Genomic DNA, 24,621 nt, shown 5'->3' with positions numbered 1-24,621 from the left:
TTGTTTTGAAACGCTTGCGATTTCCGTCATCAGGAAGCGACAGAAGTATTTCCTGCTAGCTCGGTGAACGCCGGTAATATTTAAAGGTTACTTATTTAATTAAATGGCAATAGTGGTGTTATATGTCACACTTGTCTACCTCATTAGTAGTTTATTGATATGATATTTGTTTTTATCATGACAGAGCCGTTTAAAAGAAGCCATGATATTTAGTTTGCTAGGCTAATGAGCGAGCCTCATTTGTTTACATCGAGCTGGTTACTTTCGGTCAGGAAACCATGAGATCTCTGCGTCTGTCGTTTGAAAATGTTTTCTTTTTTCTGCTGCATGACTAAATGGTTAAAGGTCAGTGAGGACAAGCATTTATGATGGAAAATTACCTACAAATGTAAGTGACAACCTTAAATGTTTTATATTTGGTGTCTTACTTTGCAACCCTGTCTTCTTCTTCTTCTTGAAATGTTTTAAATGGTGACGGTCTCTTTTATTTGAAGGCCGTCCCAATTTGACTAGCTGAATAACTTCACAGAAGAAAGTTATATCTGACAAACAGGTCATTTGGTAAAGATGTATTTAAATCTGTTTAAAACAGTCAGTGCAGCTCAAATCTCGCTTTCTGCAAACATAAACCTCAAAGAGAACAGAAAAATGACTGTTCTCACCCACTCGTCCTCTTCACAGTAAGTCATTAGTATTGTTTTCTGCTCTTTAGATATTTTCTAGAATGACTGCATTTAAATCGGAGGAGGAATGAGTCACTTTGATCCAGCCGAGCTGCTGGCAGGCTTCTGTCATACGGACGAGCAGGATCCTTTCCCCGTGTGGCAGGATGGACACGTCAGCCCCTGTTTTAACCAGCTCGTCCTCGGAGCCTTGCCCCATGCAGGGATGGCTGTTTTTAGTGCCTGCTACCTTGGCATTGCACGGTAGGTCATGCCTAACAGAGAAATATATATTTTATTCTGACATCACATCTAGGTCTTGATTGATCATTGATCATTATTTAGTGATGCTGATGGGTATAAAGTCCTTGAAAAATAATTAAAAGGTTTGTTGAGGCAAAGCTGTGTTTCAAACTAATAAATATAACATAGCGGTACATGCACCAGCTACTTCAGTTCCTCCTGCACGTTCATATGTCATCTATAAAACATCTCTGCCATTGAATCTACTTTCATGAAGTTTAAAATGTTTTTGTCGACACCGTCAGAAAGGAAATGATTCTGCTTTCCGTTTGTGTTTTAGATGCTGGTGCTGTTTTACTGGAGTTTTTGACCATTACTATATAAACTATTTTAATATTCTGCCTCTCTCATGTATGAAGATGGGTGGACAAATTATTCTGAATATCTCTCAATATAAGTCCAGTTAACTTAGTCAGTCCAGGTGTAGATTAATTGATACTCCTCTAATCTACATCGCTCTATCTGTATCTTAAATTGGTTCTGCTTTACAGATGCAACCTCCTGCAGTCGTCTACTCCCTGTGGTTGGACCCTCAGGTCGGTGTCTGCCGTGCTGGCTGTGCTGCTCTTCACTGCAGACGTCGTCCTGGTGAGCCTCCTCCAGCAGGCCGACATGTACCTGGACGTCCTGGCTGACAGCTGTGCCATCCTGGCCTGGCTGGTCCATTTCAGTGCCATCGCGGTGCTCCAGAGGACGGCTTATAAGAGAACCAGAGGACCAACATTGCTGCTGCTGCTGGTTCTTCTGTCTGTTCCAAACCTGGTCTTCACTTTGATAATTTACTGCAACAATCAGGAATATTTGAACCTCACAGAACCTCTTAAATTTACACGTTTTGTCCTCGCCTCAGCCCGAACGCTCCCTCTTTTGGTTTATCTTCTGGCATTTGTGTTTCCCTGCATCAGCGATGCTGGATATACGTTGTACATCAACGATGTGGATGGATCCCCGCTCATCCAAGAGAGCACAGAGCCGGATACAGGTGATACGGTGGCTGAGGACGGGAGCAGCTGCTTCTCTCGGCTCTTCTACCTGTGGTTGACTCCTCTCCTCAGGCGAGGGCAGCGAGGGGAGCTGGACAGACCAGCTGATGTTTATCATCTCCCTCGGAAACTTCGGACTACTGTGGTGTGTAGATACTTCCACCAGTGTTGGGAAGCTTGCAGACGAGGGGCAGCGGTCAGTGACGGGCAGGATCAGTGGCCCAGGCCGGTCAGCAGGAACCTCCTGAGCGGCACCTGGAGTTCTCACTATCGGGAGGAACCTTTGGAGCTGGAGGGGGATGTAGGACTGCTAAGGGTGCTGCACAAGGCGTTCGGGCTGCGGTACTACCTCCTGGGTGTGCTGAAGGTGACGGTCAACATGCTGAGCTTTACAGGACCCCTTCTTCTCAGCAGTCTGGTGAACTTCATGGAGGAAGAGGGAGCTCCAGTCAGCTGGGGTGCCTGGTGCGTTCTGGGGCTCTTTGCCACCGCTCTTCTCACCTCCTTCCTCCGAAACATCTTCGTCTTCGAGGTGTCCAAGGTGGCGCTGTCAGCACGCGCCTCTCTCGTGTCGGCAATCTACGGCAAAGCCCTGCGGGTCAGCGGCTGCAGCCTGGCCGGCTTCACTCTGGGTGAGGTGGTGAACTTAATGAGCACGGACACAGACCGCGTAGTCAACTTCTTCAACAGCTTCCACGATCTGTGGAGCCTGCCCTTCCGCTTTAGTATCACCCTCTACCTGCTGCACCTGCAGGTGGGCGTGGCTTTCCTCGGAGGGCTCTGTGTAGCGCTGCTGCTGGTGCCATTCAACAAGTTCCTCGCTTCCCGTATCCTCAGCAACAACAAAGACATGCTCAGGCACAAGGACAGCAGAGTAAAGGTGAGAACATTTGTAAGGAAAGATAAAAAGATCCATTCGATCCTATCGCAGCGCGAGGGTTTCAGAAAGTCCGTGTTTATGCAGCCGATGTCAGAAAGATTCAGATCATTACGTCTGTGTCTTTTCTTTCCCAGTTAATGACAGAGATCCTCTTCGGCATTCGTGTCATCAAGTTCTACAACTGGGAACCTCATTTCACTCAGAAGGTTGCCGACTGTCGTAAACAGGAGCTGTCCCACCTGAAGGCCATCAGGTACCTGGATGCCTTGTGTGTTTACACCTGGGCCGCTCTGCCTGTGGTCATCTCCATCCTCACCTTCGTCACCTACGTGCTGCTGGGACACCAGCTGACAGCGGCCAAGGTGGGGAAGCTTTGTTTACTAACTGTGTGGATGCAACAGTGAGCTGGAAGGAGACTCAGTGGTCTTTGTCCCCCTGCAGGTGTTCACCACGCTGGCTCTGGTGGGCATGCTGATCATCCCGCTCAACTCTTTCCCCTGGGTGCTCAACGGCATCCTGGAGGCCAAAGTGTCTCTGGAGCGAATCCAACGCTTCTTCAAACTGACCAACCAGGATCTGCAGGCGTACTACGCCCTGGGTAGGCCGCTGCTTTCAAGTCTGTGTGTTTTTGTGTTTAATCAATGAGCCGAAAGGTCAGTGTTTATTTTATCCCATGTGGTCTGTCTCTGTCAAGGTTTTTCTGAGTGGTTAAAACAGGTCACACAGTTTATTAAACATGTTCCACAGACAAATTCTACCCTTATTTATAAACCACCACATCCAGAATCGTGTCTTTAAATGTTACAATTAAAAGGTTTAAGGAGTAATTTGTCCAAAAAGTTAGAAATTAGGATGTTAAATGTTATTTTAAATGTATATTATCATATCTTTAGCTGCACGGTGCTGCAGTGGTTAGCGCTGTCGCCTCTCAGCTGGAAGGTTCCCAGTCTGAATCAGACGTCGTGGTCCTTTCTGTGTGGAGCCTGCATGTTGCGTGGGTTCCCCCGGCTTCCTCCCACAGTCCCGACACATGCTCGTTAGGTTCATCTCTTAACTTACCCGTAGGTGTGAATGTGAGCGTGAAAGGTTGTCTGTCTCTGCGTGATTGACGAAGCGGTATAGATAACGGATGGATGAAACTCCCCCTTTGTGTCGTAGTGACTCCTGAAGACAGTCAGACTTCGGTGCTGTTGAGTCAGGGGACATTTTCCTGGCTGGGTCCGGACGGTCCAAACCAAAGCAAAGAGGGAGAAGCTGAACGAGGAGCTGCTAAAGGGAGTCTGCTGCTGCACAGTCTCAATCTGCACATAAGCAAGGTAATAGCTCTCTGTTTACACATATAGTTTAACTGGAATGTAATGCATTAATATAGATATGTTTGATGTGTAACGTAACTGTGAAATAAAACCGCCCACAGGAATGTAATGTAACTCAGGTGGGAATTACAGATCTTTATTTGATCTTGTTTGATGCTGATTCTGCCGTCAGTGTGCCGGTCAGAGCACTAACGTCGACTTGTCTGTGCTTCAGGGCTCTCTGGTTGTTGTTGTGGGGAAGGTCGGCTGCGGGAAGAGCTCCTTACTGGCTGCTCTCACTGGGGAACTCAGCAGGTACAACACCTCTGCATCTTTATTTAAAATATTCAGAATGAGATCAAAGCTGTGAGTTACCAACTTATAACTCTGAGCTTCACCAGTCCTCTCCTCTCTGTGCAGGCTGAGAGGAGTGGTGTACGTTGCAGACAGAGAGGCAGGCTTCGGTCTGGCGTCTCAGGAGCCGTGGATCCAGCATGCATCAGTACGAGATAACATCCTGTTTGGCAAAGACTACGACCCTGCCTTTTACCAAGCTGTGGTCAAGGCCTGTGCACTCTCTGACGACCTCAATGTATGATTACTACACGCTCCTACAATCTCCTCCATAAAGTTATTATCTCCAAGATCTCATTTTCATTCTCTTTGGCGCCACCTGTGGTGATAAACGGTAAGACAGACAGTGCTGCATGTGTGACGTCCACGGTCGGCTCCGGTTGTAACTCTTGATTTTCCTGGCTGACGGTCGCTTTCCTTTTCAGACTGTTTGCTTCATCTGAGCGTCAAGTTTGTTTCTTCTTCTTTGGATTTTCACTTGTTGTTGAAGTTGTATCTGTAGTCATCCATCTTTTCTTTGTTTGTTCAGCCATAGTAGATTACTGTTTACTCACAACACTTGTAGAGAGCGGAGAAGCAGCCCTAAAACGCGTCACTGACTGGGCGCCGCTTGTGATTTTTTCCAGTCTATAATTCTGCAAATGCAAAGGCTTTCATCAGCGGGCCATCGGCTGAAACACTGTTGTGTTACCTCATTCAGAGATAGAGACTTAACAGACATGTATTTAGATGGAAATCTGTGAGGTTATCACTTTAACATATAAATGTGTTGTAAAATGTGTCTTCAGGTTTTGCCGAACGGCGATAAGACCGAGGTGGGAGAGAACGGAGTGACTCTGAGCGGAGGACAGAAGGCTCGGCTGGCCCTCGCCCGAGCTGTTTACATGGTCAGTCCGCTGCACAAAGCTGCCGTCTGCGCTGACACGAACAAACGAGTCTTTATTTGTTGTTGCTTTGATTACACTGACATGTTGTGATGTATCAGGTAGATGTCAATATAAACGTTTTTAGATTCTTATGGATGAAATTAAGTTTGCAAGAAACGTTGAGTAATGCCTCCCTGCATGTCAAACCTCTGCAGGTGATCTAAAATGCAGCAGCACGACTGGTCTTCAGTCAGCCCAGAACAGCACGTCCCTCCGCTGTCCATGTCCCAGCTGCTGCTCGCATCAAAATGAAATGAGCAGGTGCATCTTGTGATAACGCTCTCCTTTAATTTCCCCTCCTCAGGACAAAGACATCTACCTCCTGGACGACCCGTTGGCAGCGGTCGATACCGACGTGGCCGAGCACCTCATGAAGAAATGCATCACGGAGGTGCTGAAGGGAAAGACCAGAATCCTTTGCACTCATCGCATTGAGTTTGTGCACAAAGCCGACGTGGTGGTCCTCATGGAGAACGGGACCATCATCAAGACAGGTAGAAACAAACGTGACGGGTGTTTCAGGCGTTCAGACTTTAACAACAACACGTTATTATGATGTTTATTCTGAGACATGAGTTTTAAAGTTGTGCAGCTTCAGCCTCAAACAAAGGCCGGACATCAGCTCGGGGAAGCAGCAGGACCTCTGAATGTTTATATTAGTAACAGGAGCTTTTATAGGCGCTGAGCCTTTAAAATAAACAGTGAGCATTAAAGGGAAGAGGAAACAACATCTCAGAGTTGATGGGGAATGTGATGTTAAAGGTTGCTGTAGAACCTGCGTAACAACCCTGCAGGTTTCAGTGGAGATGGGGAGGAAGATACCGCTGATAGTCGGGCAGGCACGGACGTTTCTTGCTTACGCTGCTGACAGTAATAGAAACAAAAAGCTGTTTGATACACAGTTAAATAAACAATACGAACAAAGAAGGAATCAGTGAAAAAAACAGAACACACGTCCAAGCCTCCAGATCCCCGCACTGACCCGCTACAGCTGAAAGAGAAGAGCTAAATCTGCTCTGCTCTCACCGACCAGAATAAAACACGCTCTAGCAGACGCTGACAAGACGCAGTGTATATAATCACAGTCCCTGTGTGTTCCACTCTTCCTTTCCTGTTAAACAGGCACACCTGCTGAAATCCTTCCTTTGGTCGAGGCACTGCCCAAAAAACGGAAGAATGACCACAACATGAAAGAGAAAGGTACGTTCACCTGCTGCTGGATTTAAGGCTTAAGATTGAGTTACACCAGCCTGCAGAAGGATGAGTTTCTGGTGGAAGCCGGATCAGTATTTTAGACATTTTGAATCCTTACATTAAAAAAAGCCTTCCATCATGTCACTATGCTGAACTAAGGTTGTAGTAATGTTTCAGTCTCACAGAGCTGCTCGAAGGAGAGCTGCCTCTTAGAGGCTTAATGCCAGCTGCTGATCCGACTGTTTTTATTAACACTATAGTCGTCGCTCTTTCTGGATCTTGAAACTGTTTTTCTTACATCAAATCAGCTCACTTTGTTTACCTCTCATTACAGCCGGCTCATGATGGTTGTATTTGCGCGTGCAGTGTTGTTTGTAAGATGGTTTATCATGAATCCAGGCTGATGTAGCTCTGTCTGTCTTGGTTTCAAGTGGAGCAGGAGGAAGAGGGGCCGGGCTCGTCCCCTGACCTGTGTGTGGACGATGACCCTGACCCCTCGGGGGCGGAGCAGAAGCAGGCGGGCGGGCTGGCGTGGAGAGTTTACAGGACCTACTGGGCTGCTGTGGGCGGAGTGCTGGCTGCTTCCATCCTGATGTCTCTGCTCCTCATGCAAGGTTCGGATCGACGACCACTGATTTGATTTGATTTTCTTTAGCCTTTATTTAACAAGAAAGGTCTGTGAGATCAAATCTGTCTTCAGGATGGACAGCTCCTCCTGGGGGATCCCGAGGCGTTCCCATTCCAGGTGGGATATATAATCCCTCCAGTGAGCTCTGGGTCTTTGTGTATCGTTTTTCAGTGGACTAAAAGGTTCCTTTAGCCGTTTAGTGTCTGCGTTTCCTCCCCCACTAAAGACCTCGGAAGATCGTCTGGAGTAGTGTCTGTAGTACCCGGACGTTTCAGCACTATCGGAAAGTACTACTCTTAGCATAGAGACTTTTTAGGGGTAAAAAAAGTCCCTGGAACTTAAAGTAGACCAGTTTGGTCTTTCAGCTGTGGCCTGGCCGCCTTGCTTTAGTGTTGAATTTTATCAACAGATTTCTCTGACTTCCTGTTCTGTTTTTGTTCAGCCTCTAAGAATGTGTCTGACTGGTGGCTGTCTCACTGGATCTCTGAGCTGAAGAACAACGGCTCTGCCACAACAGACGCTTCTTCCTCTGGTGCCTTCAGCTCGCCTCACCTGCTGCTCTTCTCACCAGAGGGGTACACGACGAAGCCGGTTCAACATACCCCGGCTTTCTTTGGGTAAGCTGGCTCAACAAAGCCTGAAGCACCAGCTGGAGATAACGGGTATCACAAAGGTGGTTTTTCTGTTAACTCAGGCTTTCTGCTTCCGGCTCTGAGCGCGCTCACAACAAAAGGGGCGTGTCATTTGACGCTTCATCCACAGTACAAGGAGCAATCATCAGCTGCTTCAGTCAGACTGTTTAAATGAGCGGTGATGAAAATATAAAAACGTATTACGGTAAAAACCAACAGTGCTGCTGCAAAAAGGCGAGAGAGGAACGCTGCAGAAATGTGTTCTTTTAATGCATCAATGTTTTTAGCTCTCAAACGCTCTCAGGCCTCTACACACAGCACAACTCTGAATAATGACACACAGGACGTCAGTAGAGTCATCAGGAACTGTAGTTCAGTCAGATACTACACTTAATGACAAACGAGTGGAAAAGACTTTAGCATTTGTTCAAATAGAATTCAAATTAGTTAATTAGATTTAATCTGTGATAAACATCGACAGACTCGTCCGTTTTATCATCTTTGTTTTAGCTGCAAAACCCGCCGTGTGAAACGGACTTGGCGGCACATTGAGACCAAACATGAAAACGTGATCAGGTGTCCTGAGCTGCTGCGTCCTCATCGCTCTTTCACTGTTTGGATGATCTGCAGGACTTTCACCCAAAGCAAAGCAAACAGGTTTAAACGAGAAGAGGGCGACTGGACGGGGGTCTTATTATATTCATCACTAACTGAACGCTTCTTTCTCTGTCTTTACATACGTAAAGTCACGTTCCAGAAGTTTCCTTACACACATAACCTCAGCTGGGGATCCATATTACTACTGAGGAGAAGAGTCTAGTTAGCGAGTCTCTAACTAGACTCTTCTCCTCTGTCGCCCCCTGGTGGTGGAACGAGCTGCCAAGCTCCACTCGGTCCGCTGAGTCCCTTTGACCTTTAAGAAGCTAAAGACTCAGCTCTTTATGAACACCTCTGACCTTAATCATACTGATGCTATTGATGATGATGATGACATCGAGGATCTTGTTGATGTTGCTGATGATGATTATTATTCTTAAAAAAAAAACACACCCTATACTCTGCCTGTCCGATCACACTGAAGCTGTTTGTCGGCTCTTCCTGACTTCGTTCCCTCCTGTCCTGATCGTTGCTTGTGTCGTATTAACTCTCAGATGTACGTCGCTTTGGGGCGCCGGTTTAGCTCAGCGGTTAAATCGGTGAACATATACACAGGCTATAGTCCTCGATGCAGCAGCCTCGGCCCTTTGCCCTTTGCTCTAAAATAAAGGCAGAAAAAGCCAAGAAAATAAAAACTAAAAACGTCACTTTGGACAAAAGCGTCTGCTAAATGAAATGGTAACATTGTAACATATTACCTGCAGAGAACATCGTCAGAACATTATTAATGACAGGACGGCTCTTTGCAGCCGGCTTTAAGCCCAAACTCTAAAGAGAACCTGGTCCCAACCAGGTTAGCTGGTCAGAGTAAGTTACCATGGTGATGCCAGGTTAAAGGAGAGCCAGCTTTGTGACACAGAAAACTCTGGGTTAGGGCTCAACTTCGTAGTGCTCTCCTCTGGAGGGTTAATGTAAGTGGTCTTTTTAATTGAATGAGAAAGAAGTGGGTTCCTGGCTGTCGAGGTAAAAACCAAAATGAGCAGCAAAATAAATTCACTTAAGAACAAAATAAAATGAATATCGAGGCAGATTTTGAATCTGATTTGAACTGATATTATTTTGCCTTTTTTTCAGATCTCTATTAAGATTATCTTTATACAATAACTGTTTTTTAAATACAGTTTTTATGCTTATATATAAGTTTTTAATTGTCTCCAGAGTGTGTGTTATCAAACACGTATTAGGCAGGTCTGAAAATCAGCATTGTGTATCTCAGAGAGGCAAAGCTGAAACATGAAGTGATGTATTTTAGTATTTAAGCTACATTTGTTTTGGTACTACAGTGAACTAATCAGGTGTGCTAACTTTTACCTGTCTTCATAAAACCTTAACATCTGCACCTGCAGGTCTCCTCTGCCCTTCTCGATGGAAACGTTACCTTCAAGCAACTTGAGCTCTGATGTCAAGTTTTACCTGACGGTGTACGGCTCCATCGCCGCGGCCAACACCGTCTTCACCGCCCTCCGAGCCTTCCTCTTTGCCTACGGAGCGATCTGCGCCGCCACAACCATCCACAACAGACTGCTGGACCGGGTCCTAAAGGTGAGCCCCCCCTCTGAAGCACGGTCTGCCTCCCCGGGCCGACTGAAGCGTAACACTGCAGTAACACCAAAAACAATGAGCTGAAAGATGCTACAACGTACGACCCATTAATATGAAAATAGGATGAACCTGCCTGAATTATTTTGAAGCTTTAAATATTAACCAACGGGACACCCTGGTAGTTAACCTGATGGAGCGTGCCCCATGTCCCAAGGCTAACCTTACCTTACCTTACCTTTTGCTGCATGGCATCCTCCCTCTCTTCCTCTCTTCCTCTCTCTGGTCCCTCTACAATTTTCACGATCTAATAAAGGACCAAAAAAATAACTTCCTGTTTACGTCCTCCCTTAGGCCACGGTGACCTTCTTCGACACCACCCCGATGGGTCGCATTCTCAACCGCTTCTCCTCGGACCTGTACAGCGTGGACGACAGCCTGCCGTTCATCCTGAACATCCTGCTGGCCAACGTCTTCGGCCTGCTGGGCACGCTGGTGGTGATAAGCTACGGCCTCCCCTGGGTCCTCCTGCCCCTGCTGCCCCTCACTCTGCTCTACCAACGCACGCAGCACTACTACAGACACACCTCCCGGGAGCTGAAGCGCCTGTGCAGCCTCACTCTGTCGCCCGTCTACTCGCACTTCTCTGAGACGCTGACGGGGCTGGGAACTATCCGGGCCAGCGGCAGCTCGGCCAGGTGAGAGACGAGACCTTTTTACAGCCTCATAAATACTTGTTTTTAACACACACTTGAATCAGCAGTCTAACCTAACTGTTTCTGCCTTCTGCATGATTTCACTCTGTCTTTAATATTGTCAATTGCAGCTCAGACGAAAGGCGTTTTGTTGTTGCAGGTTTGAGGAGGAGAGCGCCAGGCGTCTGGAGCAGAACCAGCGCTGCCTGTTCCTGAGCAACGCCGCCATGCAGTGGCTGGAGATCCGGCTGCAGCTGATTGGTGTCGCCGTGGTGACGGGCCTCGGGGTGATCGCTGTGGTGCAGCACCAGTATAACTCTGTGGATCCAGGTGAGCACACGGCAGAGTTTAGTGACAGTGCACCAGTAATTGTAAGATCAGTTTCAGTCTCATATCCTGTGTTGTTCCCGTCAGGTCTGGTGGGTCTGTCCCTGTCCTACGCTCTGTCCATCACCAATGTGCTCACCGGCCTCATCTTCAGCTTCACTCAGACTGAGATGCAGCTGGTGAGCGTGGAGAGGACTGAGGAGTACTCCACCGGCCTGCCCAGCGAGCCACAGCAGCAGAACACACAGGTTAGACCGGCGGCTGCACGGCCACAGACTGATGCTCATACATCTAATACAGCTATTAAAGAGGAGGTATTATGAGGTCAAGAGCAGTGGATCCAAACAAGTTTAGCCTCATGTTTTTACATCCCTATGATTTCATTTCACAGATGGAAACCCAAATTTGAGTTACACTTAAAAATGTATAAAATAAGATAATCTAAATTGTATTAATTTCTGTGCCCCTCTTCTTATATTAATTTATTAACTTACTTTTCTTTGTTTCTTTACTGAACATAAAACCGGACGTTCAGCACCTCCCCGTGCTGGGGGATGTAGTTTTTGTTGCATATGAAACGCTTCGTGCACTTCTGCTCAGATGCTGACGAAACATGAAGCTGATGTTTGCTGTTGTTGGTCACATTTCTGACTTTAAAGCACTTTATGGTTTTGCTGTAAATCTTAAGTTCTGATATCCATAAGAAAAGATAATTAGACTCTAATTTGGAACATAAAATGTTCCTTTTAAAACCCATTTTTTGCACATCTTTGCTGCACATGTGCTAATGTGCCGTTTTCTCCTTTATTTCTCTCTCTTTCATCTCCAGCTGCCACCTGAATGGCCCGAGCAGGGCTGGTTGGAGTTTCGCGACGTGGTTCTGGCCTACAGAGAAGGCCTTCCTAACGCCCTGGACGTGGTGAGTCTGGTGGTGCGACCTGGGGAGAAAGTGGGCATCGTGGGACGCACCGGCTCCGGAAAGTCCACCCTGTTCCTGGCTCTGTTCCGGATGGTGGAGCTGAACCAGGGTCAGATTCTCCTGGACGGGCTGGACATCAGCACTGTGGGCCTGGCTCAGCTCAGGTACGCCTGATGTGGAGAATGTGAATCAGTCAACACAGTTTGAAAGATGCAGGGTGATAAATATTCTAACTGAGGCACTGTTTAATGAGCTTGTCGACCTTCTGGCATCTTTATTTTATTGAACCCGAAGATTTCCCTTTCAGATTTTCCGACCATTTTCTTAGTTTCTGTCTAATTTGAGCCCCAGACAGAACCGTCACCTGGGCTGTGTGAAGTGTGCAGCTGCACGGGGCCTCGTGCCTCTAAAGGGCCTCACACAGGGTCCGCAGCAACACTTCAAAAGCAGCACAATTACGCAGGAAAACCGCAGACCTGGCAACCCTGGCTGTGCATCCTGTTTTTTCTATACTATACATAACATTTTAAAGACTGATCATGATACTGAAATAAAACTCAACAAATTATTCAGTTTTTTTCATTTTCGATGTTGCATCTTTACGTCGTGCGTGCTCCATCTCGCCGCTCACTGCAAGGACGAAGGAGAAGGGGACACGATGTCGGCCGCACGAGGGCGTGACAGATTTCATAAACACGAGTCGGGTGCTGAGAAAAGGAAAATCATTTTAATAAGTCACTGCGAGGATCGCTGGATACATTTGTCAACACTTCCAGAGATGTGGTGGCTGAGCGGGTGTGCCAAGGCCTCGCCCCCCCTCTGCGACGGCTCTGCCCCCAGACATATGCTGTGTTAGAAATCACATACTACATGCTGCGTTCAGCGGTGGTATGTCGTGCGGAGCTGTTCAAATTTATTTTGCAGTATGCGCCAGGCGCCAGTTTGCAGTTCTGGAAAGCTGAAGTAAACAACGGCCCGCCAATAGCAAAAAGCTGCATCTTTAGCGCCCCCTTCTGCTCTTCTGCCATTTTAACTGCTGCTGTGACGTTCCAGCGCTTTGCATTGTGGGATACAGTAGGCGAGGCAGACTGGTCCGATGCATACTGGAGATTTTCTCAGAATCAGTACGACATCCGGGTATTTTTGGCATCCTGCACACTTTGCTTTTGTTTGCATACTGCAGACGACATTTAGGCCACATAAGTTCGTACTCCTAGTGTAGTACGGCATTTCAAACAGGAATAGTATTTCAATTAAAATTAGGGTCACTCTTCAAAGATCCTTAAAAGATATCGATCTGATGTGACTTGTCCCATGGCGACATATTTTTTGTCAAAGATGCAACAGAAATAAAAACATTAAAACAAAACATTAAAAGACTAAAATACACTTAAATAATCAAAGTCAAATAAAAGCCATGAATACAACTGATTGCCTCTCTCAGTTGGAGCTGTACTGCCATTAAAGCCAAAGTGACTTACGTAGAACCTCCAGGTCCAGATGCAACAACAAAATAAATACAACTGAAAACTTCACACGTGGTCTGCAGTGTGCACTGGAGTCTCTGACATGTGGTATCTTTTATTTACTGTTTAAAATGATTGTAGGTCTTACACTAAATCATTTGCTCATACTTATTTACTCTTATTTTTTCCACCACGAGCGCTAACGCTAATACTCATAAAACAGTGTACAACAGCAACAGCCTGCGATAAAACCTTGAGTCGATGTGACAGTGTGTGACTATCTGTGCTTTGAACAGCTTCGATATCCATCAATATTACAGCCACAAGTCAAAGTTGATGCATTTGTGTGTGTCGTGTTGGCGCCCTCTGCAGGTCCAGGTTGGCCATTATTCCTCAGGACCCCTTCCTGTTCAGCGGGACCATCAGGGAGAATCTGGACCCGTGTGGACGACACCCGGACCAGCGGCTGCTGCAGGTCCTGGACCAGTGTCACCTGAGCGCTGTGGTCCACAGGATGGGTGAGAGAGACTCAGACAGGGGGGATTAGAAGTGTAACGAGGAAGTCAGAACGAGGTGACGCAGTGAATAAAGATCAGAGTGGTGCTTTTTAAGCCGAGGTGTGTCTGTTTTGAGTTACGACACCTGGCTCAGTGTTCTTAAATCACTCCACCCTTCATCATTCCTGTGTGGTCACATGAGCAGCGGCTGCCTGGGTACAATTACATAATTTTTCTGTTTGTTTACAAGCGTCGATTGTTAATTCAGAACATTTAAGCATCTGAGCGGTTTAGTTTTTCGCAGGGTCACAGGATGCTTTGATAATTATCCATCCGTCCATCCATCGTCTATACCGCTTGTCCTTTTCAGGGTCGAGGGGGGCTGGAGCCGATCCCAGCTGTCATTGGGCGAGAGGCGGGGTTACACCTGGTTAGTCAATCACAGGGCTGACACACAGAGACAGACAACCTTTCACACTCACGCTCGCACGTACGGGTCAACTTTAGAGTCACCAGTGAAGCTAGTGAGCATGTCTTTGGACTGTGGGAGGAAGCCGGAGGGAACCCACGCATGCACGAGGAGAACATGCAGACTCCACACAGAAAGACCCACTACGTCTGAACCGGGTTTGAAACCGGAACCTTCTAGCGACATCGTTACCACTGCACCACCTTGCAGCCTTTCATAATTATGTTACGTATAATTAACATAAGTTATATCTACTCAACATCAGGGTTATTACAGGAAACTAAAACTAAAACTAGCAGCGAAAAATTCGTTCACTAAAATAAAAGTAAATAAAAACTACAGAGAACAACGCAACACAAACTAAAACTAAATAGAATTGCAGGTAAGCTTAGTTTTTGTTTCCCCCTCGATTCACACTGTGGTTGCTATAGCGACCACTTTGTCCTGCTCAGTTTGGCTTCTGGAGAGACACTGGCCTGATAAAAAAGGACTAATGAAAATCATATCTGATGTCATGCATCCTTTTCAGCTTCTTTAAATCAAGACTGAAACTAAATAAAAACTAAACTAAAACTACTGATGAACTCGTAAAACTAACTCAAACTAAACTGAAATAAAAAACGATAATAAATAATAATGAAAACTTCAAAACTATTATAATTCAGATACACACACTCCCTCTCTAATGCTGGTGTTCAATGTGTGTGTGTGTGTGTGTGTTGTGTGTCAGGTGGTCTGGACGCTGAGGTCGGAGAACGAGGGAAGTCCTTCTCTGTGGGGCAGAGACAGCTGCTGTGTCTGGCCAGAGCTCTGCTCACTCAAGCAAAGGTGAGACCTCACCTGTGCCGTTACGGCCTCACTCGTCCAGGGATCAGCTGCTAAAGATTTAAGTCCAATGAGGATCCATGTTCTTCATGTCTATCCATTCTGAACAAAGTATCTGTCCGCTGTCTTTCTGGTTTCTTCAATTTTTACTTAATCAAAGGTTTGGTTAGCATTAGCTGCAGGTTAGCTTGCTACAGTATTCTATTCTACACTATTCAACCCTTCCCTTCTTCTGACATGTGTGTTTTAAAACTTCACTGTGTGTATTAACTTAACATTTTAAAGGCAGCACACGAGACACTCTGACTTTAGCTAGCCATCAAAGAAACAGTGATGGACACAATGAAAACAGCACACATGTACAGTATATTCACACTGCAATTAAATACAGAAAACACAACATAAGTTCTGTTTAAGTGTGTCTGATTATCTAACTTTTTAAAATTGCGATCTTCTGCTTATCCGGGGTCGGGTCGCGGTGGCAGGAGGTTGAGCAAGTTAGCCCAGGCGTCCCTCTCCCTTGCAACGTTTTCCAGCTCCTCCTGGGGGATCCCGAGGCGTTCCCAGACCAGGTGGGATATACAATCCCTCCAGCAGCTCCGGGTCAACCCTGGGTCTCCTCCCAGTTGGAGGGGCCAGGAGGCATCCTAATGAGATGCCCTCAACACCTCAACTGGCTCCTTTCGATGTGAAGGAGTAGCGGCTCTACTCCGAGCTCCCTCCTGATGTCGGAGCTCCTTATCCTCTCTCTAAGGCTGAGCGCAGACACCCTGCAGAGGAAACTCACTTCAGCCGCTTGTATCTGCAACCTCATTCTTTTTGGTCACTTCCCCATCGCTCATGACCACAGGTGAGGGTTGGAAGGTAGATCGACGGGTAAAAAGCTTTGCCTTCAGGCTCAGCTCCCTCTTCACCACGACTGCTGATGCTGCACCGACCCGCCTGTCAGTCTCACGATCCATTTTACCCTCACTCGTGAACAAGACCACGAGATTACTTGAACTCCTTCGCTTTGGGAAGTTCCTCTCTTCCACTTGAAGGGAGCAATCCTCCGTTTTCCAGCACTCTTTTTTCCTACAATTTGCGTTTTGTCTGCCAACTTCATACCATCGTTCTCAGTAACTCCTGCGCTGCTTTAGCTCTCTGTTTCTCATCAATACACTTGTTATCGTTTGGCTTCAGTTCACAACAATAGAAAATAAGATGTGTTTCTGATCATGTAGGTCCTGTGTATCGATGAAGCCACCGCCAGCGTTGATCAGAAGACGGACAAACTGCTGCAAAAGACGATAAGAGAGACGTTTCAGGACCAGACCGTCCTCACTATCGCACACAGGTAAAATGTGTCTCATGGACATATTTAGGAGCCTTGATTTAAACTCTTGGCTCATTCTTCATCTTTCCACTGAAATGTTAATGAAGGGCTTTTTTATGCCATGTTTGTGTCACCAGGATCAACACCATCATGGACTGCGACAGGGTGCTGGTGATGCATGCTGGGAAGGTGGTGGAGTTCGACACCCCGGCTGCTCTCTGCCAAAGCGACCACTCCATCTTCCAGAGGATGGTTGGTCAGAGAGGAGAGTGCAGATGACTACAATGACTGTGGAAGGAAAGAAATTGACAGATTTATTTTTATACTTTTATCCTGAAGGTTTGCAGAGAAGTTGCTTTTTGCAGCACCGCCCTGCTTCACTTTTACATCACAAACTTTAAAAAACGGTTAAGAAAGCTCCGGAGAGGGGCTGAACACTGAAGTAGCCTGGACTGGGAAATGATAACCTGTGGGTCATTATATTTAGTTTCTTTAAATTGATCATGTTAACACTGAAACAGCCTGAATTTATGTTCAACACGATTTCTTTTAAGTTGTTTACTCTCTTGATTTCATTATGGGGACATTTTTTACCACTGAAGCCGTACATTAGCATACACTAGCTATAAGATGCTAAGTTAGTTTTAATTAATCACTACGTACAACTCTTTACTCGACCAGTCCATCATCATGTAACTCATTTATTGTTTTTAATGTTTTCTTGAAGGGGGCAGTCGTTGCACTAATGTTTGGACATTTTGTAAATAACTGACAATGAAGAAATATAAAACTGCACGGTCTCTGTTGGCTCCTACTTCAACATCTTGGAGACATTTTCCATCCGTCCATCCATTTTCTTCCGCTTATACGGGGGCCGGGTCGCGGTGGCAGCAGGCTAAGGAAGTTAGCCCAGGCGTCCCTCTCCCCAGCAACATTTTCCAGCTCCTCCTGGGGGATCCCGAGGCGTTCCCAGGCCAGGTGAGATATATAATCCCTCCAGCGGGCTCTGGGTCTCCTCCCAGCCGAACGTGCCCAGAAAGCCTCCACAGGCTGCCCGAACCACCTCGAGTGGCTCCTTTCGATGCGAAGGAGTAGCGGTCTTCTTACATTTTAACCCGAGTTTGCGGAGTTATTAAATCAAGTCAAGTAGAACTTTTTTAGGATCCAGGGGTACAAAAACATTAACCCAAAATATTAAAAGAAACCCACAAAACAGTTCTGCTATGTTCAAACCTTTAAATATGTTGGTATTCTCTTTCATGTACAAAATATGACAAGAAGTTTAAAACAGAGTGCATCGGAGCCGCATGTTTTTACAAAGATTCAAGCAATATTTACCAAGGGTGGTTGAACAGATGTAAGGGTCTGAGGGGATGAAGAAGTATTTACATCTGTTGGTTTTACCCACTGGGTGTTTGATCTGTGGACCCAAAGGCGAGGTTTGAAACTGTGGGTGCAGCGGGGGAGTTCTGTCAGACAGGTCAAACAGACTTTAATCACCCCTGTTATGTATTTATTTTAGTTATGATTGAAAGAAGAATACCAACAGATAGAAGAAAAAGATTTAAATCAAAAAAGATCCTCAACCTATTCACACACAGTGAAAAATAACTTGAACTTGAATTAGCTGTTATCTTAGAGCCTCAGCTTCTCTTCTTTAAATTTATTCAATATTCGTTAATTTCAATGAGTCATCTCACTTTCAGTTTTCAGGTTTCCTGTGCTGACCTTTTGAAATTCAATTAAAGGTTTAACTGAAGGTCTGTCGATGTTTAAGAGTTATTATTTAAACTTCTGCAGGTTAGAAGGATTTTCATGCATCAGCTGGGAACAACACAGATTCTGGGCACAGTTACCTGACCCTACCGTAAGAGCTACCTCAGCTCATAGGGCAGCAGCTTAACACTGACTGCTATAACTGAAAGCTTTATTGTGACGATATGAAGCTTGATGACCTGGATGACTGAGAATCTTCACAGACGTACTATATTCTGAAGACATCAGCTTTCAGTGTCAGTCACAGCACAGATAATGCATAGTATAATACACCACTACTAATAAAGCCTCAATTCAGCATTTTCATAAATAATCAAATGAAATGAAAAGTTTGTATTTTGGCGTTCCTCAGGGAAGCGGTCTCGGTCCTCTGCTGTTTCTGTTATGTGTGCGCTTCCTGGGTGATAATGTTGATTTCAGCAGCTACTGTATGCCAACGATGAGCAATTATATATTTCTGTTGAGACAAGATCTATTTGTCTGTTGTCATTTAATAAATGGTTTCTCACGTTAAATTGATCTGAGATTTATGTATTTTATTAGCATCTATCAGAATAACCATTTTTAACTGAGCCAAAGAAATGTTGACGCTATCTTTGAAATACTTTTTGGGATTCATGCTGAATATTGCCATATTTTTTTGTGTCATTATTAATAATAAAAGTGTTTTTTCATGACAGATATTTTTATGTAATCTTTTCAACTTAAATCCCTTTGTCACCTCTTGCAAAATCCAAAATACGACTTTTTGTTTTAGTTTTTTGAGAAACTAAATGTTGATTTTTGTAACCAGAGGAAATGTTCAACTAAGGATTATTATCAAAGGTCTTCTGATTATATTGTTGGTAAATTGTTTTGGTCGATATAATTGTGCAAATTGCTTACGAGGATATCCCAAATCACAACATAATGACATAAGCCAGATTTTTTAAATGAAGGTTATGTAAGACCAATAAAAGCGTTAAGTCTGCAGAAACAACCTGAAAACATCACTTTAAAAAATATCGTGTATGTATTCAAATAGCGGCTTAAAACAACATACAGTTTTAATGTTCCACTGGTATTGCTACTTAAACTGGTGTTATAATGACCCACTGAACTGAGCCACTGAACCAGACCCTCTGTAATGTCTGAGCAACTGTTCCCTACCATTTGAGGAGGATTTTTTTTCTGTTTGTTTTGTACTTTATAATGAAAGCACTCTTTAGTATAATAAACAATAAATCAGTTTCTTTTTTTGTTGTTGTCACACCTGTTTTATTTTCACCAGGTTTGCCTGAGAACAGTCGTCTTATATAACCAGTCCATCTGCAGCCTCCGCCGTACCTGTCCAGGTATTATTACATAACGAGTGTGTGTGAATGCCTCTGAAGTCTCTCTTTTCTTTCCATCCAGATTCACACAGACGGCAGTCTTTGTGCCCAACAGGTGACTGTAATCAGAGTGACTCATACAGTGAACGCCTGCCGCTCCCTTGGCACAGGTCAGCATTTTTTTCACATTAGCCAAGTTTTCATGTTGTCGGGGGGGAGTGTTTGTTTGCTCTGTGCTGGTTCCTTAAAGTCTACGTTCTGACTGTAAGGATGGAACTTATATATTTGTGTGTCTGTGTCTGAGTGACCAATTTGTTGATGTATTTAACCTAACCTTTATTTTTAGAGCACTTTGAAACATCCAAAGTGCTTCAAAAAGGCAGAAAAATAAAACAGACAAGTCGTAAAATCATCAGTTTTTTTTAATAAATATGATATAAATTCAAAGTAGGCAAAAAATAGGAAAAGCATAAACATTTTAATAGAAATAAAAACAGTTGAAAATAAATAAAAATTTGAGGAAAATCAGAAAAAGGTTTGTTTTTGTGAGTGAAGGCGAGTCAGAGATTGAAGTTGTGCTCTTGTTTGTGTTTGTATGCATATGAGCCGCAGGCGTGTGGTAATCAGGGTGTGTTTGCATGAGGGTGTGTGAGGTGAATTTGTGTGTGTGTGTGTCCTTTGACAGTTAATGGACGCAATACTTTTAAGTTGGAACCTGTTTGTCTTCTTTGAGACGAGTATTCGTCCAACTGACTGGCGCTCCTCTCCTCAGACGCAGCCTGCAGAGCAAACAGCATGGACTGATAACTCTGAGCTGACACCCTTTCAGCAACACAGAGGGCCGGACAGCTGGCGGAACACCTGCCTGATGGACCCCGAGGTCAGTTTCATTTATGGGTTTTATTTCCAGCTGTTGGCTTCAACGCTCGTGGTGCGTGGTCCTTAAGGTGGCAGGTTTTGGGTGATGTGTTTGCAGTTTCAGGTGGCGTCATCCAGGTAGTTTCTGTCAGTGTCAGCTCACGTACTGCTCAGCTCGACTCCTTGAGAAATTATTCCACACGTCTTTTTCAGTTTATTAAATCATCTTTTATTAATCTTAATCTCAATCTACTCTGCTTCATGCTCGACCCAAAAAACAGAACAAATCACTTTCCCTTTGAAGTGCCGTGTCAGGTTATTTTGATGCACCGACACCGCGCTTACACTCGCACTGCTCTGCACTCTGAAGAGTGAACGCCCCTTGTTGTAACGATCAACAATTCCTCTGCTCCCAAATTACAAATGTGCTGATGTCTCACTAATTTTGTTGCCAATTAAACAAAAAAAAGCATCTTTTTAATCTAGTACCAGCTCCTCTGTACATCCAGCCCTTCTGACAGACTGAACATTTCCACTTGCATAACTGCAGGCATGTGCACTCTGACTCTATAAAATGGTTTATGTGTAACTTTTGAAGTAGTAAATCAGCTGCTTCCTTTGCTCAGATGTTATTTGCAGCCGTGTGTAATTTGAGCTAAATGCCAACATTTACATTGATACAAAAATCCCAATTCTAAAAATGTAAATAAAGCAGAATGTAAACATTTCATCAGCTGTCACTGATTCGGTTGAAATTCAATCCAAACCTTTATTTAAGACTTTAACATCGATGCCGAGATACATAAAGCACAATTCAAACAAACCAAATCGTCTTAATTTGTCCAACAGAAATGAGAGTGTCACCATGAGAGTCTGTTGTAAATAATGCCACGGGGTACCTGACGCATTAGACAGTTAAGAGCCACTTTGGTCCTGTGGTCCAGTTCAGCATGGATGTTACATCAGGGATTTATAGATGAAAAGATGTATCACGCCTTTGTGTCAGAGAAGACCAACCAGCTTCGTGAAACAGAAGACAGCGATGAGTGTTGTAGAGAAAATAATAAATCACACATTTCATCACAATTACATATTACATCAACAACAATGCGGTACTTGCTGACATCACAAATCTGCCGTTATACGACTTTGATTTGAGATGATGTCATCGACCCATTTAAAACAATCACTGACATTTACATCAGCTCGCAATTAAACAACTAAAAATACAATTTGACAATTTTAAAACTAAACTTCCGATGTTTAAATAAAAAACACGACTTTTCTTTTTAATATAAAGTTAAGAAATACTGTTTATTGATATCGACAGGCTGATATATCTGTTGGATATATTTTAAAATGTATGATATGAGTAGGATGATGTTTCTGAATGATATTGAATCGTCCATCATTGAATAAAGAAACTGATCAATATCGATAAATCGTTACACCGCGAGAAATCAGAACAAAGACGACATATTTAGTGTTCAAACTGATAAAAACATGTTTAAATATGCACTGATTTTTAATCTAATGCCTTCAGATTTGAATGACGTTTTGCACAGTGTCACTTTTTCACAAAGTTCATGTTAAGGATTTCTTAGATTCAGTCAGGAAACGCACGATGTAAAAACTTTCATTAAAACTACACTTTTAAGGAGACGTTTTCCCCTGTCATCGTATTTTGAATATATATTTAAATATTGTCATTTTTGTTACTTGTTATTATTGCTCCATTGTTGTCGTGTCTGAATGAAAGTATCTAAAATTCCTCACATCATGTATTTCTCAGCATATAAATTCTGTTCCATATTTAAATATACTTTTACTAAAACATGGATGAACATAATTACATTTTTTGGCAATTGATTTTTGAAATCTTTCACGTCGATGAGTATTTGTTGCAACAAAAGCTCCCTGATGCTGCATTTGTCTCTTTTTAAAAGCGTGCGGATTTAACTTCACTGGTTCTTTACTCACCAAAGATCTTTATCTTCATTTAGATGAGACTTTTATTTTGATAAGGCAGAGTTTCAAACTTCGGTGCACTTTGGTGTTTGAACAGAACTAGCTTCAGTTTCAGTCATGCACATCATTTCAAACGATGCTGATAGAACACAGTGTATCAGGATTTACTGGAGGTCGGCCAGCGCTCTGCCAGGATTTCTGTGCTGGAAAGTGGTGGGTGTGGTTACTTTCGACTGTGTGTGCTTACAGAAAGGAAACGCCCAACAACAAAACACTTGTTCGCAGCACTCTCGATAAACCTGTTCCTGGTTTTCCTCAGTTCTCGCCCAAAAGCCCGAAGGCCATAACTCAAATACCTGAGATGCACTTGCAGAGTTAGCTTGGTGTCACTCGTCTGCTCTTGTACAGTAAAACTGCCTGTTTTTGTACTGTAAATATACATGTGTAACCTGTAAAGAAGCTCTTTATCAGCCCCTTGCGTGCGTTCATTCTTGCTGCTGTAAAAAAAAAAAAAGAAGTAAAACTAATAAAAAAGCATTATTTCTTATTCATTACATAAGAGTTTGCCAAGAACATTTGCCCCACCCAAAGGTGTTTGTGGTCTGCAATTAAAACAGCAATTAAAAAAGTTTCCCACAGTGTTGCATTTAAGTGCAACTGTACAGATTGGAAATTATAGTTTCTTAGTTGGAAATTAGGAGGAACGAATATTGCACCACTGCAATATGTTTTTAATTTGTGGAAAATATTTATTATGTAATTATTATTATTATTGTTAAACTTCTAAAGAGTTTAAATTTGTGGCTTAAACTGATCTGAGAGGTGAAAGTTTCATATGATTCGCGCATGTTGCTGATAACTGCGCCTTCTGTTGTTTTGATGGTTTTTAACCTGATATGAACAAACAGTTTCTCATAAGCTGCACTCTTAGTCACAAATCCATAAAGAAGTGTTGTATGTAATGTTCCTATGTTCCTAATAACTTAATCTGTAACCTGACCATTTTGTTTCCTTCTGTAGGTTTAGTCAGAGGGGATTTTTCACTGCAACTGTGACAGAGACACAACGATCATGGTACGCAACTGTGTTCAAATAAATATTGCATTTAAAAGAGCGCTTCTCTTTAACCACTCCCTGAATCTTTCCTTGCAGCCGACTCACCGCAGGGGAAGGAGTCTCTCTGACGCCTTGACCCTGGAGCGATCAGACGAGGGTGGACTGGTCGTATCCAGCATCAACGATGGTGCCTCAGCCAATCAGGGACTGAGAGAAGGTATGACCCTTGACTTGCTACTGGACCTTCTTTTTCCTTCTGCTAAACAAATGATTCTCACAAAAGACTGCTTTTAAATGTAAGGATAGAATTTACATTTTGCATCGAACCATATGGCAAAGTAATGGGCTGTAGATTGTGTCTTATGATTGGAGGCCTCTCTAATAATCTGCTTTTCTATTTGTATAAAGGAAGTTTCCAAAATGTAACACCTTTCAAAATTTAGAGCTAAAACAATCAATAGCTGTATAAATAAACATCTTGTTTGGGTTTTTGCTTTATTAATCATGTTTGTTTCCTCTAAACAGAATCCAACATACATTAATATTAACATAAACATATTGTTAGGGTTGCCAGGTTAAAGGTTTTGATCCTAAGGCCATCCTTTAAGTAAAACAGTTTCATTTGCACCTATGAGAGCGCTGAAATGTTCTGGAACATGTCATTGTTTTATGCATACATTTGATTTTCTTCTTCAGGGGATGAACTTTTGGGGGCAACAATCAATTTTGATCACCTATCAAAGGAGGAAGTGTTGCAAGTACTGAAGCTAATGGCGCCATATGATGGCAAGATACAAGTCCTCTCAAGGAACAAAAGCAAGAGCGTCGGAAACCTGGTGGAGGGGTCTAAGAATCCTGAGTCGGTAGGTGGAACACACATATTACCAAGTCAAACAGAATTGAATTGGTATTTTGACTACCTTTATTCAGTGGTCCACAACACAGCCCACATGTGTTGAATTGCTCTGATGTTGTGCTAAAGGCTTATTCCTGTTCTAATTGGTTCCTTTGTAATTTGAAGAGTTTTAATACTGGCTGCACTTTTGTATAATGTGCAACTAAAAGCTTTTTTTTTTTACTACAA

At 43.9% G+C, this 24,621-nt stretch overlaps 1 protein-coding gene across 2 annotated transcripts; it reads left to right on the top strand.

Moving 5' to 3' along the window:
• The first annotated feature begins 267 nt into the window (after nucleotides 1–267).
• Nucleotides 268–17,266, top strand: abcc10 (ATP-binding cassette, sub-family C (CFTR/MRP), member 10). 2 transcript variants are annotated; one of them, XM_069666141.1, is made up of 22 exons: nucleotides 268–388; nucleotides 713–926; nucleotides 1,457–2,828; nucleotides 2,963–3,190; nucleotides 3,270–3,426; nucleotides 3,987–4,144; nucleotides 4,359–4,438; nucleotides 4,544–4,715; nucleotides 5,266–5,364; nucleotides 5,708–5,897; nucleotides 6,526–6,603; nucleotides 7,029–7,211; nucleotides 7,668–7,842; nucleotides 9,861–10,056; nucleotides 10,408–10,751; nucleotides 10,909–11,078; nucleotides 11,163–11,323; nucleotides 11,905–12,158; nucleotides 13,833–13,978; nucleotides 15,157–15,254; nucleotides 16,475–16,587; nucleotides 16,704–17,266. In XM_069666141.1, the coding sequence occupies exons 2-22, from the start codon at nucleotides 751–753 to the stop codon at nucleotides 16,843–16,845; spliced, it is 4,692 nt and encodes a 1,563-aa protein (XP_069522242.1). In that variant the 5' UTR covers nucleotides 268–388; nucleotides 713–750; the 3' UTR covers nucleotides 16,846–17,266. The 2 variants fall into 2 exon arrangements, with proteins under 2 accessions (XP_069522242.1, XP_069522241.1); XM_069666140.1 differs by lacking the exons at nucleotides 268–388; nucleotides 713–926 and having other exon boundaries at nucleotides 1,545–2,828.
• Nucleotides 17,267–24,621: the final 7,355 nt, after the last annotated feature.

This window comes from Semicossyphus pulcher, unplaced genomic scaffold, assembly GCF_022749685.1.
Source record: "Semicossyphus pulcher isolate SPU_LCO1_2020_fin unplaced genomic scaffold, fSemPul1.0.p SCAF_17, whole genome shotgun sequence".
Taxonomy (NCBI): Eukaryota; Metazoa; Chordata; class Actinopteri; order Labriformes; family Labridae; genus Semicossyphus; species Semicossyphus pulcher.
This window is presented reverse-complemented; position numbering and strand designations above follow the sequence as displayed.

Coding starts and splice junctions, on each gene's coding strand:
- abcc10 (XM_069666141.1), top strand. CDS start 751: ATGAGTCACTTTGATCCAGCCGAGCTGCTGGCAGGCTTCTGTCATACG. Junction 3,191..3,269: donor ACCAGCTGACAGCGGCCAAG/GTGGGGAAGCTT, acceptor GTCCCCCTGCAG/GTGTTCACCACGCTGGCTCT. Junction 7,843..9,860: donor CATACCCCGGCTTTCTTTGG/GTAAGCTGGCTC, acceptor CTGCACCTGCAG/GTCTCCTCTGCCCTTCTCGA.